Genomic DNA, 16480 nt, shown 5'->3' with positions numbered 1-16480 from the left:
ACAGACTGTGCAACAGGACTAGATACAAAAACTCAAAAATGGACAGCACAATAATACCTAATTGTAAAGTAATCATGTTAAAACACTGAATGAAGCTGCATCCGAGCTATAGGTTTTTGTTTTGTTTTGTTTTGTTTTGTTCTTACTATTATTACTTTTATTTTTTTTTCTCTATATTAACATTCTATATCTTTTTCGGTTGTGTTGCTAGTTCTTCTAAACCGATGCAAATGTACTAATAAACGATGATCATGCATCTATGTGATGATGTTAAGAATTACTGATTGCATATGTAGAATGGTATGATTTCTAAATGTTGGGTTAATTTCTTTTTTTCCGTTAATTAATAAAAAAAAAAGTTTTTAGAAAACTGTGGAACTGTAACCTATATCAAACTTTAAAATCTGTTCTATAACTACTTGTTAAAATGCAGTTGGAAATTTATTGCTTCTTTGTATTTATGTTATATTTCACAATAAAAAATGTTAATAAAAAGAAAAAAAAAAAAAGAATGACGAGAGAACTACAAAGTCCACCAGCCAGAGACCTTTGGAGATGAAGAAGAAAAATGCAGCTGGGGAGTTTCATGCAATTAGAAGCTGGAAGAGAAAGCTAGCAGACTTCACCAAGTGCCCTTGCAGCAGAGAGAGAAACCCTAAACATCACTGGCCTTCTTGAACCATCTTTCCCTGGATGCCTTAGATTGGACATTTCTATAGACTTTCTTTAGCCAATCTGTTTCTGATATATATATAGAAAGTTAAAACAATAATCGCCTCACTATGATATCTCACAAGTTAACTTAAGCACTTGCATCTAGCCGAGGAAATGCACCTCAGAGTTGGTAAACTGATAATAGTATCCCTTGTATAATGGAGACAGACTTAGTCTGTCTTCAAATACATGCAGACATATCCTGGGCCAAGTAGTTGAGAAAAACTCTACTCTACATGATACTTTTTTAGTTACAAAGCAATATGAAACCAAACATCACAATGACAACTGATATTGGAATAAAAATATTCTATTCCTGGACAACTACCTAGAAGCTGTTTGGATGATTTTTCAAAGATACTCCTAGTTTCTCGAATTGACAAATACCAAACAATACAAAATCATAAGAGTAATCAGAATACGTTGCTTTTATTTTAACGTATTTCATCTTCCACACTGACTTTAGTTCACCCACCAGATTTAGCTATTTATCCTTGGTTTCATGGGATTTTGCAACTTTCCTCTTACTAGGGCAATCATGTGATAAGTTTTGCTAAATCATTTAGTTTACAAAACTACAAATCACTAGCCAGAGAATTATGACTCTATCTAAAGATAGTTTATTGACACAGTATTCCAAAAGAACCTAATTTTTTGCATGTGTACTCTTCTATCAGCATACCTTTGGAATTAAATTTTAAGGGTGATAGTGATTATATAAAGTAGAAGAACCTTTATAGTTTAGAAAATGGAGTAATTTTTGAAGACTTATTTCCATATGTGCAGGTCATTAGTGGAGAAGACAGAAATGTATGAAATGTGGGATGAGTGGGAGAAGCTGTAAATTAAGATTATGAAAGACATGCAAAGCAGAAATTTTCTATGATCTTTAAAAGAGGTTTAAAAACCTTAACAGTTCTTTTTTTTAAAGGATAGATTCCCTCCAAATTTATTTCCCATATGGAGGATAAAATAATCTGCTAGGATAGAAAGAACAATATAGGAAAAGAGTATTTTTTATGACTTGATAAACTCCTAGAGCAAAATAGAAAACTTTTAACGTAGTAACTGTGACAGTGCCTAAAATAAACATAAACGATCAAGAAAATGTGTCATAACTATGATTTCTAATTATATATTGGGGGGTGGGGCGGTGGAGAAGCATGTGCTTCAAAGTCAAGCAGACTGAAATGCCAGCTCTGCCACTTGTCAGTTGAGCGACTTTTTAACGCGTTTCTTAACTTCTCTGAATCTGTTTTATCACGGATAAATGGAGTAAATAATAACTTTCCACCAGAGCAGCTCTGAGGATTAAACAAAATGAAATATGCACCATGCCTAAAACGACACAAGCTTTTAGTATGGCTATGAAAGTACATTGTCTGTATGCTTTGGAGAGGTGATGTGTTGAAAAGGCTTGTTTAAGCTATAGTGACCATTTTTCATAAGCTGGATTGGTCCACCGAGTTACTTAATGGCTTCCCAAATGGGATAGTGGTTTTAAATTTGCACTGTAGATAGCATAGCCCTGCATAAAACCTCCCAGTTTAAGACCGTCATAATAAAGAATTCTTCAGGGACAGAGTAGAAATAGCCTCACTATACCTCAAATGCTCACTACATTCTGGCACTTGGTCAAACATCACTGGCTCAGAGATGCCCCACCCTGATCTCCAACACTTATAACTTTTTGAAACCCAAATGGATATCGTAATGTTGACTGCTGCAAAGGGAAAGGATCACATATGGAGGTTAATAAATCTTGAGGACGTAAGATACTGCTGCAATTTGAAGTATTTTTAATAAAAGAAACACTAGCTTGGATTGAGCTACATTTAGAGAATCCAAGAGAACGTTGAGAGATGCTGTAACTTCACCGCAGAGAGTCTGCAGCCGACCAAGAATTTCCATGAGTGGGGCACAAATCTGTTGCTATCCCATACCAGCACCTGGGGGCTAGCCAAGAATAATTAGCCAAATTTTGGGATACAGAAACTGAGCATGATGGAAACAAGAGTACTTTCCTGGTTTCACTATTGTACCAAAACACCAGTTGGCTAATTAAGGTACAGTATCTGGGTGAAGAGTTTACTTAGGAGCTACAAATGAAATCCACTTTGGAGATAACAGAAATAAACAGACACAACTAAAGAGGATAAAACTGGAATAGAAGTAGCAGCTCCACGAATACTTAATTCTGTGACAAGCACTGGCACCTTATTAGGTAATCTTAGACAAAAATGCCAAACCCAAAAGCAAAATGTATTACAGATGTACAAAAACTAAAACAGCAGAGTATTGGAGCCCAAATAGGTAGATATACCAATGGATTAGAACTTCAACCTAAGAATTTACTCTTGGATAATTCTGGCATTTGAAGTCCATGAAGAAACAACAAACTATTTGACAAAGAGAGACTAAAAGTTAGATCCTTACCTCTCATCAGACCCCCAGAATTACAGATCAACTTGGATTTCAGTGAGATTCCCAGTCCAAAAGCAGAATCTGTGCAAATATGTTTATCATCTCTCCCTTCTTAGATTACATGAAAATAATAAGATTTTTCTCTTAATAGTGAAAAGAACAAGGAGAGCATGATGGAATGCCCTGGAAATGTCCAGATTGAAGGACTGAAAGTGAGTGAAGGGTCAACTGCTAGAGCAGAAGCAGCTGTGGCAGCTGAGGGAGATGACTGGTCCAGCAGGAACCTGCAAATCTGAAAATGCATATCAGAAACCTTAAAAGCAAATAGACCCTTTGAGGTGGATTCCACTTCTAAAAATGTGTCTTAAGGAATTAGTCATACATGTGATCAGTGGTGTCCACTCAAGTCTGTTCAGTTCAGTGCTGTTTATAAAAGTAATATTGAAAAACAATCTCATTGCAAATAATAGGGAATGTGTTAATTAAATTATTGTATGGGGTAGAAACCCTGCTGGCTCCTTAAAAAGATAATGCAAATGTAATCTGATTGGTGAGCAAAGATTTTCCAGATATATTGTTAAACAGAAGAAAGAAATCTTTAGCCCAATCTAAAGGCTTTTATTATCTAGCCTCTTCCTAGCTTCCCACTGTCCTCTCAAGCCCTGCCATGGCCTTTTTTGATCAGAGGTACCCAAAATGCCTTCTACATATTCTGATTCTTCTGCCGGGCATGCCTTACTGTAGAGAGCCGCTTTCCGGGTTTGGCCTAGTGGACACGCTGCAGCCTGCTCTAGAGTTCCCCCCGCCCATCGAGTGAGCTAAGATGGCGCTCACATCCTGCTTCCGCAAATGACGCACACGCCCACCAACCCTATCTTCCAATCACCTCTGTATACGTGGCACTAACCTATTGGGTTTGGGCACAGTATATAAGAGGTTACCCGGACGGGGTGGGTGGAGACGACCCACAGGGAGCCGTGCCTGACGGCCGCATAGAGGTTGTTCCCCCGCGGGAAATTTCGCCCGCGCGGAACCTGTAACAGAGAATGCAAGCTTAACTCCAGTAAAGGTCTGTGCTTACAACTGCTACGTGTCTTGGACCTGTGTTTCTCACCAGCGCGGATTTGTCTGCGTCTCTCTGTCTCTCCTCATTGTCTCACCCGCCGGCCGGGGGCCTGACGCTGAGCGAGAAGTCGCGGACAAGTGGTGGCCCGTACGGGGAACCCTTCTGCTGCCTTTCCCCGAGCTGGTGAGGACGTGCTTCTTGAGTTCGCAGCGGACTTTCCACGCCTGATCACCGTGGGAAGGTAAGTGCTTCCTATTACGTGAGAGTTAAGGGCTGTGGGCGTTCAGGTAGCCCCAGTGAATCGGGAGAGCTCCCCGATTAGTTAAGGTCCAGTGCCGACTGCAAGCATGGGGCAGTCAGGAAGTTCACCTTTATTACCCCCTTTAAAAACCCTTTTGAAGCAGCGGGGCATCTCAGTTAAGAAGAGTTCCCTCCTGCGGTTCCTTGACGATGTTGTTACCTTTGCCCTTTGGTTCGCCCATTCCGGTAGCCTCAGTCTGCCTTCTTGGTTAAAACTTGGTAATGACATAGAACGGGCGCGCCGGACGGGCCTTTGTATGGACCCGATCCTAGTCCCTATCTGGGAAACCGTCCGTGCTTGCCCTGAGGCAGAGTCTACTTCAGGCCTCAGTCCGTCTTCCGCCCTGCTGCAGGCACGGCAAGCGCTCCAAGAAACTCAGTCAGTTTCGTCTGCGGACGGCTCCCGTAAAGGCAAGCCGCCAGAGTCAAGCGATAGTTCAGACACCTCTGACTCAGAGTCAGATGGTGATGAGACCGAGGGTGCAGACGCGCCTCCGCTGATCGATTGGGGGAGGCCCCCTGTCTCACCCACGCAGCCTTCCGCCCCGCCAGCGCCTGCTGCAGGGACGCGGCGGCTTCCGGTGAATGGTTTTGGTGATCTCGCCAAAAACCCTCACCACGGGCTCCCTCTGGTGGCCGAATCAGGTAATTACAGTGGCTGCTCTCCAACTTCTAAGCGCTTGTTAAAAAGAATGGGATATGTCCCCGGCAAAGGCTTAGGAGCCTCATTGCACGGGCGCTCAAGGCCTATACAAGCTGTCTCCAATTCTGACAGACGAGGCCTGGGTTTTTCCTAGGGGCCACTGAGGGGAGATTCCCACCCACACCTATAAAACTAAAATGGAAGACCAGTACCCCGGTGTGGGTGCCTCAGTGGCCATTATCACAGGAAAAACTCTCAGCATTACACACTCTAGTGTCAGATCAGTTAAAAAAGAGCCACATCATTCCCTCCACATCACCTTGGAACACCCCTATTTTTGTCATAAAGAAAAAATCAGGTAGATGGAGATTGTTACATGATTTAAGAGCCATTAATAATTGCATGGAGTCCTTAGGACCTGTTCAGATGGGGTTGCCCCTTCTCTCAGCTCTGCCAGAGCATTGGTCTATTTTCATCTTAGACATCAAAGACTTACTAAAGAAACAGAAAGGGGGAATAGGTCACGGCCTGTCCCCAAAGGCTCAACTGTCGCAAGGCCCTGACCCAGTGCTCAGCTGGGCCAGAGGCTCTGTTTGTGTTTTTCCCCAGGAACCAGGACATCAACCTGTGTGGGTTCCGGAAAGACTGGTGAGAACCGTGACATCGCCCGAGGAGGCCACGGAGCTGTTGCCTAAAAAACCAACAAGCCTTCAACCTGAACCATCAGATCAGGCCTCCAACTCTGCTGATGACGGCGGCGACTGACGAGATAGCAACGAAAGCGCCGGTCACCCTTCGATTGTTTAGAAGGGGGACCAGTTTTAATAACCCCCGTTGCCTTCGACCTTTCCAAACTGGGCGAGACTGTACAAAGTCTGTGGAACCGAGTCACCTCATGGTTCTCTTGGCCCAATTTGACTACTTGGATTCTCGTGGCAGTGGGACTATTAGTGGGCTTAGTCACTGTTAAATGTTTGTTAGAACGCTTGTTCCAGACACAGCAGCAACTACGTGTTTCTACCATGTTAGCTATGTCTTCCCAGTCAAATGTGGGTGTGCGTCCCTCCTCGATAGATAGCCCGTCTGAATCACCTGGGGCAAAGCTCTTGTCAGCAAGGTTTGTTGCAGGCTCCCTGGCCACTACCCGTGTTTAGCTAGGCACCAGAGGCTGTTAATTTTGCGCGCCTAGCCGCCTCGACGGTGGAGCTGCGGCCGCAGTCCTGGCCAGACTGGGCTTGGCTCTAGCCATTGCACCGAGGCCTCCGCAGCGTTTCCTATGCCCTGGCTGTCGCTCTCATAATCCCCGCTTGACCCAGTTGCGAGGCGAAGCACTGCAGGGAGGAGTCACGTGGTATCCAGTTCACGGACTCTCCGGTCTCTATATGAGGTGAGCATTCTGGTCGGTGCCAGAGGTTCAGCCGCAAGATGGCTGGAGCCTAGTCCAGACTCCCCAAAGCACCAAAACAAGTAGTGGGCTAATCAAGCTCACGGGAGCACCATCATCAATAGAGACACTGGGTACAAGAATACGGTCTACGGACCATGCCTCTTATAAAAACAAAAAGGGGGAGATGTAGAGAGCCGCTTTCCGGGTTTGGCCTAGTGGACACGCTGCAGCCTGCTCTAGAGTTCCCCCCGCCCATCGAGTGAGCTAAGATGGCGCTCACATCCTGCTTCCGCAAATGACGCACACGCCCACCAACCCTATCTTCCAATCACCTCTGTATACGTGGCACTAACCTATTGGGTTTGGGCACAGTATATAAGAGGTTACCCGGACGGGGTGGGCGGAGACGACCCACAGGGAGCCGTGCCTGACGGCCGCATAGAGGTTGTTCCCCCGCGGGAAATTTCGCCCGCGCGGAACCTGTAACAGAGAATGCAAGCTTAACTCCAGTAAAGGTCTGTGCTTACAACTGCTACGTGTCTTGGACCTGTGTTTCTCACCAGCGCGGATTTGTCTGCGTCTCTCTGTCTCTCCTCATTGTCTCACCCGCCGGCCGGGGGCCTGACGCTGAGCGAGAAGTCGCGGACACCTTACCACCCAGATTTTCACTGGGTTCAGACTGAATTTCAGTTTCTTGGACTGTTACCAAGAGTCATCTCTCAGAGCAGCATGTTCTTTCCTGCACAGCCTTTTCATAACATTGTTAGTTATTCTGTTCATTTGCTGAGTGTCTGTCTCCTTTACCAGACAGTAAATTCTAGGGTGCAGGGCTCATCTCTATTTTGTTGAATATTATTTTCCTGAACTTCAGAGCCTATATCATAGTAACCCCTCAATAATTATTTGTTGAATTAGTTACATAATTAGTGATATGAAGAAACGAATGAATTTTTAAAAACACATTACAATATGCAAGTCTGATGCCACATATAGTCTACCCTTTTATTTATGCTTGTAGGTCTGTAGCAGGCACACAGATCCACCCAGAAATAAAGAGAGCCACAACTATGCTACGAGTTATTAACCATGGCTGGGACGTCTATGGGTGGTTTTTCTTATTGTATTTGCTTAGCCATATTTCCTGGTTTATATGGGATGAATGATCATATATCGTCAATGTAATGCAAATAAAATAAGAAAAAATATTTTAACAAGCAACATTTGCAAAGACCACGAAGTAATAAAGGCGGTGAGGAAATGCCTTCAGAAAACATTCTAGGAGGAAGAGGCTCCAAGGAGATATGAATCATGCAACTTGAAGGGCCCTTGTTATAAATCAACCAGGTGTGACTGGGCACTTGAATGGGTCCTAGTTTTGAGCCAATTATTCACACTGTAACTGCATTTTCTGTTGTACAGAGAGCAGTGAGCGTCATCTTTATCAACCAAGCAGCCTATATAAACTAAAAAGAGTGAGAATCTAAGGAAAGAGTGAGGTTTGACGAGTTCTAGCTTTCAGACAGACAAACAGGCAGGAAGTCAGGATTCTGAGGATAAAGTAGAGAAGGTGGCCAGGTCTGGACAATTAGTGAGGAGCCCCCTGACAGAGACAAAAGGGGTGCACAAAGCAGTAAGAGCTGAGGTGAGGTGGCACCAGTGGGGTCCCCTAGAGGCACTCCCACTCTGGAGGCAGCCCCAATGCACTTCCTGCGGGGGCAGGAACTCTACCAGCCTAGTACTACAGCTGAACGTGAGAAAGGGGCAGTGAGGGGACAGAAAGAAAAATGTGTCGTATCTTAGTAAATTATATAGTATTATGCTAAGTTTTAAAACACCGAAAAACAGGAGAAATACAACAGGCTTCTTGAAAAGTGTTAAAGCCATGATGGATTTGAACGAAGAAAGAGGAGGTAAGAGGGCATCTCAGGCCAAGGAGGGAACATGTGCCAGGAGCAAAGCAGGAGAGCAAAAGCCTGGCGATCCAGCTAGAGCTGAACTTACACAAGAGTGGCTTAGACCAAATGTGGTGCTTTGAAGCTGTGTATATCTATGCAAGTGCCCCAGTAAAGTATGTTCTTAAACTTAACCCATTCCTGTGGGTGTGAACCCACTGTCAGTAGGACCTTTTGATGAGGTGACTTCAGTTAAGGCATGGCTCATCTCAACTGGGACTTAATCCCATCAGTAAAGTCCTTCATGAGTGGAGTGAAGGTCACAGACAGGAAGCCAGCAGGAACAGCCAGAAACTGGACAGCACCAGAACCTGAAGTAAAGGGAGAAGCCAGGAGATGCCACCATGTGCCATGACATGTGACAAGCTAAGGACTGAGGATGGCTGGCAGCCAACCCCAGAATGCCAGAATCTTTGGGGAGAAAGCACCGCCTTGATGACTCCTTGACTTGGACTTGCCTCAAAACTGTGGGCAAATCAATTTCCATTGGCTAAGCTGCACCACTACACGGTAATTGCTTGGGCAGTCAAGGAAGCTAAAACACCAAATTCCTAATTCAGGTAGTCTATATGGAGAAAGGGCATCATCTATTTTGCCAGTATGGCAAGTATTCTGGGGAAGTTGGATACGTTACTATATAGTTTAAGTAATTATCATCTCTCCTCCAAAAAAGCTATAATTTCTTACTCAATAGCAATCACACAAACACAAATAACCACAAAAGCACACTCACACATATTCACATGTGGACACCCTCAGATGCATACACTCATACTTACCACACACTCATAATCATATACACTCACAAAAAAGGCACACTCAGATACACAAACGCACTCACAATCAGACACACCCACATACAGACACTCTGACAAAAGACACATCCATATGCACACACACAAATACATCCATGCCCACTGAACACACTCACACATTCACACTGAAGTGTGTGACCGACTTCCTCCTTACCTGGGCTTCAAGTATGTTTATTTTTTCTTTCAGGTTTTCAATTCTTTTATCTTGTTCTTTTACATTAAATTTTAATCCTTCCATCTAAGAATTAGGAAACATAATTGGAACAGCCTTGTCAGACAACATGGAATAGTTCTAAATCATAAATTGTTTATGTTTCTGAGTTTAAATGATTTCCATTAAAAAAAAAAAAAAAAAAAGCAGTCCCAAAGCATTAGCAGACTCAGGAGGTTCCTGGAAAGAGCTGGCTGAACCGGTAGCTGGGGAAAGGAGCACTCAGACGATGCTAGCCTTAGTAACCTGATGAGACTACATTCAGCAGGGCTGCAGCCTGTGGAAAGCAGCGTTTGTTGGGGAGGTAGCTTTCATAACCTCAGAAACAGCACATTCATGTCTCAGCGATGTAGCATTTTCATCCTGCAGCCCCAGCTGCTGGGGACAAGATGCAAGGCTATCGCCTGGCAGGGAGACACTCCCCGAAGCCATCTCGGCCCCCAGAAGCATAACGATGACCACCCCTTTAGTTTTGGAAGAAAAGCATCTGCTGGGGGGCAATGTGGAACTGGGGGGAGGGGAGAGGCAGAGCGGTGCATGAGGTATGGGGACCCGACTCTGCCTCTCTCTACCCGACCAGCTTGGTCACCTCAACGCTCTGGGCCTCAGTTCTCTCATCTGTAAACTGGGAGTGGGGGTTGGTGCCAGGGGCCCTTCTGGCTCTGAAATGCCATTACTCAATTTTCTGGCCCTTCAGTGAGGTCACAGCCAAGCAAGCAGAGATGATGCATTTATGTCAGAAAGGCATTTGAGTTATTTTGGAGGATTCCTTTTGGAAATACTGTGTTTTAAAAAAAAACTGAATGGAGATCTGATTTTTAAATCTAAATACATGTACTGAAATAGATCTTCAGTTCTCATATAGTCTCCCAGCCAGCCACCGCTACCCTTTTCTGTCACCTGCCAAGATGTCCCCAGCGAATAAGGTAATGCTCCATCCCTGCCCTAAACCACCTCCTAAATGAATGTGCTGTTTCTGAGGTTATGAAAGCTACCTCCCCCTTAAGAAAGGACTAAATCCCCTGATCTATAGTATCTCCTAAAGGACAGTATACATTACTTGGCTCAGAACACTCAAAATCACTGATAAATCTAAGGAGCAGTTAAACACAATTTCCTAAACAATCTTCATTGAGAACATTACAGATGTTGGCACACACAGAGGAGAGGGCACTGAAAACAGAGCCTTGTTGCCTGAGAAACAAAGGATGTGTCAGTGGGGAGAAAAACCTCATTATGTCTCAGGTCCAGGCCACTTGTGTTTGGACTTCACACTGTAAGCACACCCTCTACCAGACAAACCCACGGGATTGATCTGACCTCCTGGATGACACAGCGCAGGTTCTGATTTTGGGAGTGAATCACAAACTGCAGGTGAGAGATCTGCTCCTGGAGAGTGGAAATCTCCATCTGAAGATCTTGGCAACTGGGGATGTGAAGAAAACAAAGGAAAGAAAACCAGGATTTATTAAGGAGTTATCCACTTCTTTCCCCTTGCCCCTGCTGCCAGGCTCTCCCCACGCACTCCACTGCAGCTGGGCAGGAGGTAGGTAAGAGCCCAGGGCTCTGCGGGTGTCCACAGAAGACACACGAAAGAGACACAGCAATGGGGCAGCCTCTGATTTGCTCAGAGAAGAAGCTGAAAGAGAATATCAATTCATGTCCAAAGCTACTTTCTGGCCGCCAAGACTCCCTCGGGTTGGGAGCTGAGCCAAGCACTGAGACAAGTGAAGCACTGAGAAATCTAACCTGTCTTGCCTACAAGCACCCACAGACCTGGCACCCACCAAAACACACAGATAAAGACATGTGGATGGAGGGCAGGGTCAGAACATGGCACAGGAATGGGGGGTTAACATGAATATCAGAAGCCAATTTCCAATGACATAGATTTAGGATATGTTGTAGGTTTCTCCCATGATTCTCTGTTTTTATTTGGCTTCCTGCTTTTTGTAATTCTATTGTCTTATAGGTGGGGCAAGAAGAAATTAAATTATAGCTAATACTTTGGGTTTACATTAACCATTGTTGAGGAAGATAGTTTAAGTTTGAATTTATATTATTCACACTTTCTCAAAGCTTGATTTAGGTAACTGAAATTGATTATATAGCTTTTGGCTGTGTCTCTTCTTACCAATATTATTAGAGTCTGAACAACATGCATTGTGGCAAGACACTAAAGCTAGGAAGCCTGTGACCTTGGGGAAGTCACTCAAGTAATCTAGGCCTAAGTATAACAAATAATAATGACTACAATTACTACTTTACAGGATTATTTTGTCAGTCCAGTAGGGAAAGTCAATGTGCTTTTTGAAAATAAGCTTTTTACAAAGAAACGAATGAACATTATTTTAGCCCATTGAGGTTTCGTGAATGCAATCATAATTCTTTATTTTTATAACCTCTACACATATTACAGAGGTCATGAAAATTAATTTGGAACTTCAGAAAATGGGCTTAAGAGAGCGATTAGTCTCTATTTTGTTGCATGACGTACTAAAACATTGCTTCTCAAAATGTAATGTGCATTCAAATCACCTGGGGGTCTTATTAAAATGCAGATGACTCACTGGGCACAGGTGGGCCTAGGTCCTGCATTTTAACAAGCCCCCAGGTGCTGCTGAAGGTGCTGGGCTGTGAGCCACACTCTGGGGAGCAAAGCACTAAACCACTAAGAGCATCGTAATAACTTCTGGTACGTAATACAGTCTCGCAAACTCAAGGAAATTGGAGGCAACATGCAATGTTTAGGCATTTTGTTTTCATCTTTTGATTTTGCATGAGAGATGTTAATACGAGTTGAGTTTACCAAAGAAAAAATTTTATATCTAAACTAAAGAAATCCTTGTACAAAGTACAAATAATGTATAATGGTGGTCATTACTATTTATTTATTCTACGGAATTCATCTTATAGAATAATTATTTCCCTTTGGCAGGAACAATTAAACCATATATAAGTCAAAAAATATATCTAAACTGAGGTTCATTGATAAATTGTTTGAACTGTAAAAAATGGAGACAATTGAAATGCTTATCAGAATAAGACTGATAAAATAAATAATGATATATCCATGCCATTTTTAATATAGTTATATCAAAGACATAGACCAATAAACTTGATTTATAACAAAGGTGGTTCTGCAGAACATTGCATAAGGATGGTCTTTTCAACAAGTGGTACTGAGACAACTGGATATTCATAGGAAGAAAGAAAAAGAAAACTGAAAAACCCACATCACCCCATAAGAATTAATTGAAACAAAACAAAGTGATATGAAACAAAACAAAGTTTTCAGATAGTTCTTCACACATAGGGAATAGAGGAGGAGGTTTTAAAGTTAGACAAAAATTAAGAACTTCAGTTATCAAACAAAGTGAAGAGGAGAGCCTCAGAATATTTACAACACATATGACTAATACAGACATATCCAGAATATATAAAGAACAGCTACAAATCAGTATCAGATAACCTAAGAGAAAAAGATGGAAAGTGACTTGAAAAGGGACTTCATACATGCACAAAAAAGCAATCCAAATAGCGAAAACATATGAGAAGATGGTATGATTAATAACCAAAGTAATGCAAATTAAAACCACACACATTTCACTACACAGCCATCAAAACAGTGATAATTTAAGAAGACTGAAAAAAAAAAGTGTTGGCAAAGATTCAGAGAAACAGAACTTCATACACTGCTATTAGAAGTATACATTGGTATAATCACTTTGGAAAACTTTTTTCTATCAAAATTGAATTGTGACCTAGATATGCATTAGGTGATACATACAAGAATATGTATAAAAGCGAGCATACTAAAACCTGGAAATGACTCAATGTTCATCAATGGAACAGATAAGCAAATTATGGTATATTCACACTGTGGAATATTTACAGCAATAAAAATGAATTACAGGGCACGGCAATACTGTGGATGAATCCCACAGACACAATATGGAACAAAAGAAAACAGACACAAGATACCGCTTATAAAGACTTAAGTAGGTAAAAGTAAGTGGCTGTGTTTGGGCATGCATACTTAGGTGGTGAGGTATAAAGAAAAGCAAGGAAAGGATGACATAAAAGTCAGGACAGTGGTTATTTTTAGGGTTGAAAGGGGGAGTTGTGTTTGGAAAGGGATGTGGCCAAAGATGTAGGAAGTAGGACAGCTCTAGGGAATCTGACAATGCTCTGTTTTCTCCTTTTTTTAAATGTTTAGTTTTCATATTATTGCAAACTTACAGGACAGTTGCAAAAATAATACAACCCCCATACAGAGCACTCCAAATCCCTAACTCCACCTCAGTCACTCCCCAGATACCCATGTTTTAGTTTGTTGAAGCTGTGGGAATGGCAGTATACCGGGAAGGAGGAGCTTTTAAAGAGGAAATGTATTCAGTTGCAAGTTTATAGTTCTAAGGCCATGAAAATATCCAAATCAAGGCATCTAGAGAAAGATACCTTAACTCCAAAGAAAGTACCAATGAAGTTCAGGGTTTCTCTCTCAGCTGGGAGGGCACATGGTGATGTCTGCTAGCTTTTTCTCCTCATTTCATAAGGCTTCCCAGAGGTGTTTTCCTTCTCCAAAGGTCTCTGACTCGATAGGTTCTGTTGGTACTGAAGCTTTTTCCAAAATAGTTCCCTCTTAAAGGGTTCCAGTAAGCAACCCCATCTTGAATGAGAACCCATCTAATCAAAAGTTAACATCCACAATTGGGTGGGTCACATCTCTATGGAAACAATCAAAAAGATTCCACCCAGCAATACTGAATGAGGATTAAAGGGCATGGTTTTTTGGTCCTTGGTACATAATAGTTTCAAACCGGCACAACCTATATCCACTAATTTTAACATTTTGCCACCTCTGCCATTTCTATCTATCTATCTATCTAATCTATCTGTCTAATTTATCTATCTCTATTTTCTGGACATTTGAGAGCAGACTGCCCACATCATATCTCTTGAACACATAATACTTCCACGTACATTTAATACAAAGATGGATATTCAATTATTAATCACCTTAATTGCAATAGTCAAGTTCAAGAAATTTAACATGGATGCTTGGAGCCCAGATGTTGCCATGAGATGTTAATCGAGCCAGAACTTGCAGAAAGCCAAGGGAAGCCAGGAGATGAAAGCCAGCCCCAGAGAAGCAAAATTAGGAGACCCCACAGGAAGAGAAGCTAAAAGCAATGGAGCCCAGAAGCAAGGAACCACAGATATCAGCCTTGTGACTACTCCTGACCCATCAACCTTCCTTGAATTAAGGTTTCTTTTCCTGGATGCCTTAGTTTGGATATTTTCATAGGCTTAGAACTATAAACTTAGAACTTATTAAATTCCCCTTTTAAAAGTCATTCCATTTCTAGTTTATTGTATTCTGGCAGCTTAACAAACTAAAACACTATATAGTTCACAGAAAAGAAGAGTATGCAAAGAAAGAAATGTGATAGCCCATTCTGATGACAATGACTTGTACATTGATCAGAGCTGACAACAGCAGCACCTGTGGCCCTCAGCATTTCTAAAGTTCAAGTTTAGGAATGGCTGCTTTAGCACCAGCCTATACTAACATTAGATTTTAGTCACTCTGAGCTGGTGGCTGAAAAGCCTCCTTGCCAAGGGCTCAGGGTAGAGAAAGTTCAGCTGGTGGGGAAAACTCAGACCCCTCCTAGAAAAGGCCAGGCTCTAGAGGGTTGCAGTTCAAACTGTGAATGAGAGGAGCTCACAGCCCACAAAGGAAATCTTCAGGGAAAGGAGATGCTCAGAACTCCAGGAGACTGGGATCTTCCAGGGGGTGGGGCTGAGAAATCTGGGAGTAGTACTCGGAAATCTTGGAGGACAGAACTGAGAATATGCAGAAGTTCGGGAAATAGGGAGCCTTATAAGAAAAAATATCCAGGCTCTAGGAAAAGATATGTGGACAAACAAAATGGAAGGGAAGCACAATCTGCCCCACAGCTCATACTAAAATCCAAAACTCCTCCAGTGTGGAAGGAAAGAGGAGAAAAGAAAAAGGAGGAAAGTGCAGCAGTGACCCACTGAATGTTCTGACTCAGGACTTCCCTGGAAAATGAGAAAGAACTCAGAGGTTTGGCAGAGACAGGTTGGCTTTGAATATCCATAAATATAAAAATCCTATGACTTGTAAGCATTCAGAATGAGCCTCATGGCAAACCAGAACTCCCAGACCATAGGGGAAAAAGGTGGCTCTAAAGTGGGGAGGGATGGGATGATTACTGTGCTGGTCTGAAACTATTACGTACCCCAGAAAAGTCATGTTTTAATCCTGATCTAGTCTTGTGGGGCCAGACCTGTTGTTTAGGGTGGAAACCCTTGATGAGATGGTTTCCATAGAGATTGAGCCCCTTAATTGTGGGTGTGGCCTTTCGATTAGATGAACATATGACTCCACCCTTTAAGGTGCATCTTGATTAATTTACTGGAGTCTTTAAAAGGGGAAACATTTTTGACAAACCTAAGAAGCAACACAGCCAACACGAGACCCCCATGTTTGGAGATTCAAAAAGAAAACTCCCCAAGGGAAGTTGTTTGAAATCAGAGCCAAAGACCACAGCAGACACGAGAGGTTCCTTCCCAGCTGACAGAGGTGTTCTGCACCCATCAGCCTTTCTTGAGTCAAGGTATCCTTCTCTGGATGCCTTAGTTTGGACATTTTTATGGCTTTAGAACTATAAACCTGTAATAAATTTCCTTTGTAAGATCTGTTCCATTTCTGGTATATTGAATTCTGGCCTCTTTAACAAACCAAAACAGTTATGCTACTCCAAAATACCAAGCTCAGAAAATTTCCTCATGTATTCCTTGAAGGTATGACCATGAAGTTCTCTACAGATAAAAATTTGAAATAGGTCTTTAGATAAAAAAAAATAAATAAAGTATTTGTAGAATCACTCTTGAAAATACAGAGCTACCAGGCTTATCTGCATTAATTTAGTAGAACA

At 42.4% G+C, this 16480-nt stretch overlaps 1 protein-coding gene across 4 annotated transcripts in view; it reads right to left on the bottom strand.

Moving 5' to 3' along the window:
* CCDC68 (coiled-coil domain containing 68) overlaps nt 1–16480 on the bottom strand; it is a 74976-nt gene that overhangs the window by 18567 nt on the left and 39929 nt on the right. For 3 of the 4 annotated variants that reach the window (XM_077135418.1, XM_077135419.1, XM_077135420.1), the window contains one exon: nt 9670–10938. In XM_077135418.1, coding sequence (XP_076991533.1) covers nt 10782–10938 — 157 coding nt within the window. In that variant the 3' untranslated portion in view covers nt 9670–10781. Of the gene's footprint in view, nt 1–9455; nt 9540–9669; nt 10939–16480 lie in introns of those variants that run through there. The other variant, XM_077135421.1, reaches the window with a different exon arrangement.

Source organism: Tamandua tetradactyla, chromosome 18 (assembly GCF_023851605.1).
Source record: "Tamandua tetradactyla isolate mTamTet1 chromosome 18, mTamTet1.pri, whole genome shotgun sequence".
Lineage (NCBI taxonomy): Eukaryota > Metazoa > Chordata > Mammalia > Pilosa > Myrmecophagidae > Tamandua > Tamandua tetradactyla.
Note: the sequence above shows the minus strand (reverse complement) of the source record. Positions and strands in the feature narration are given on the sequence as shown.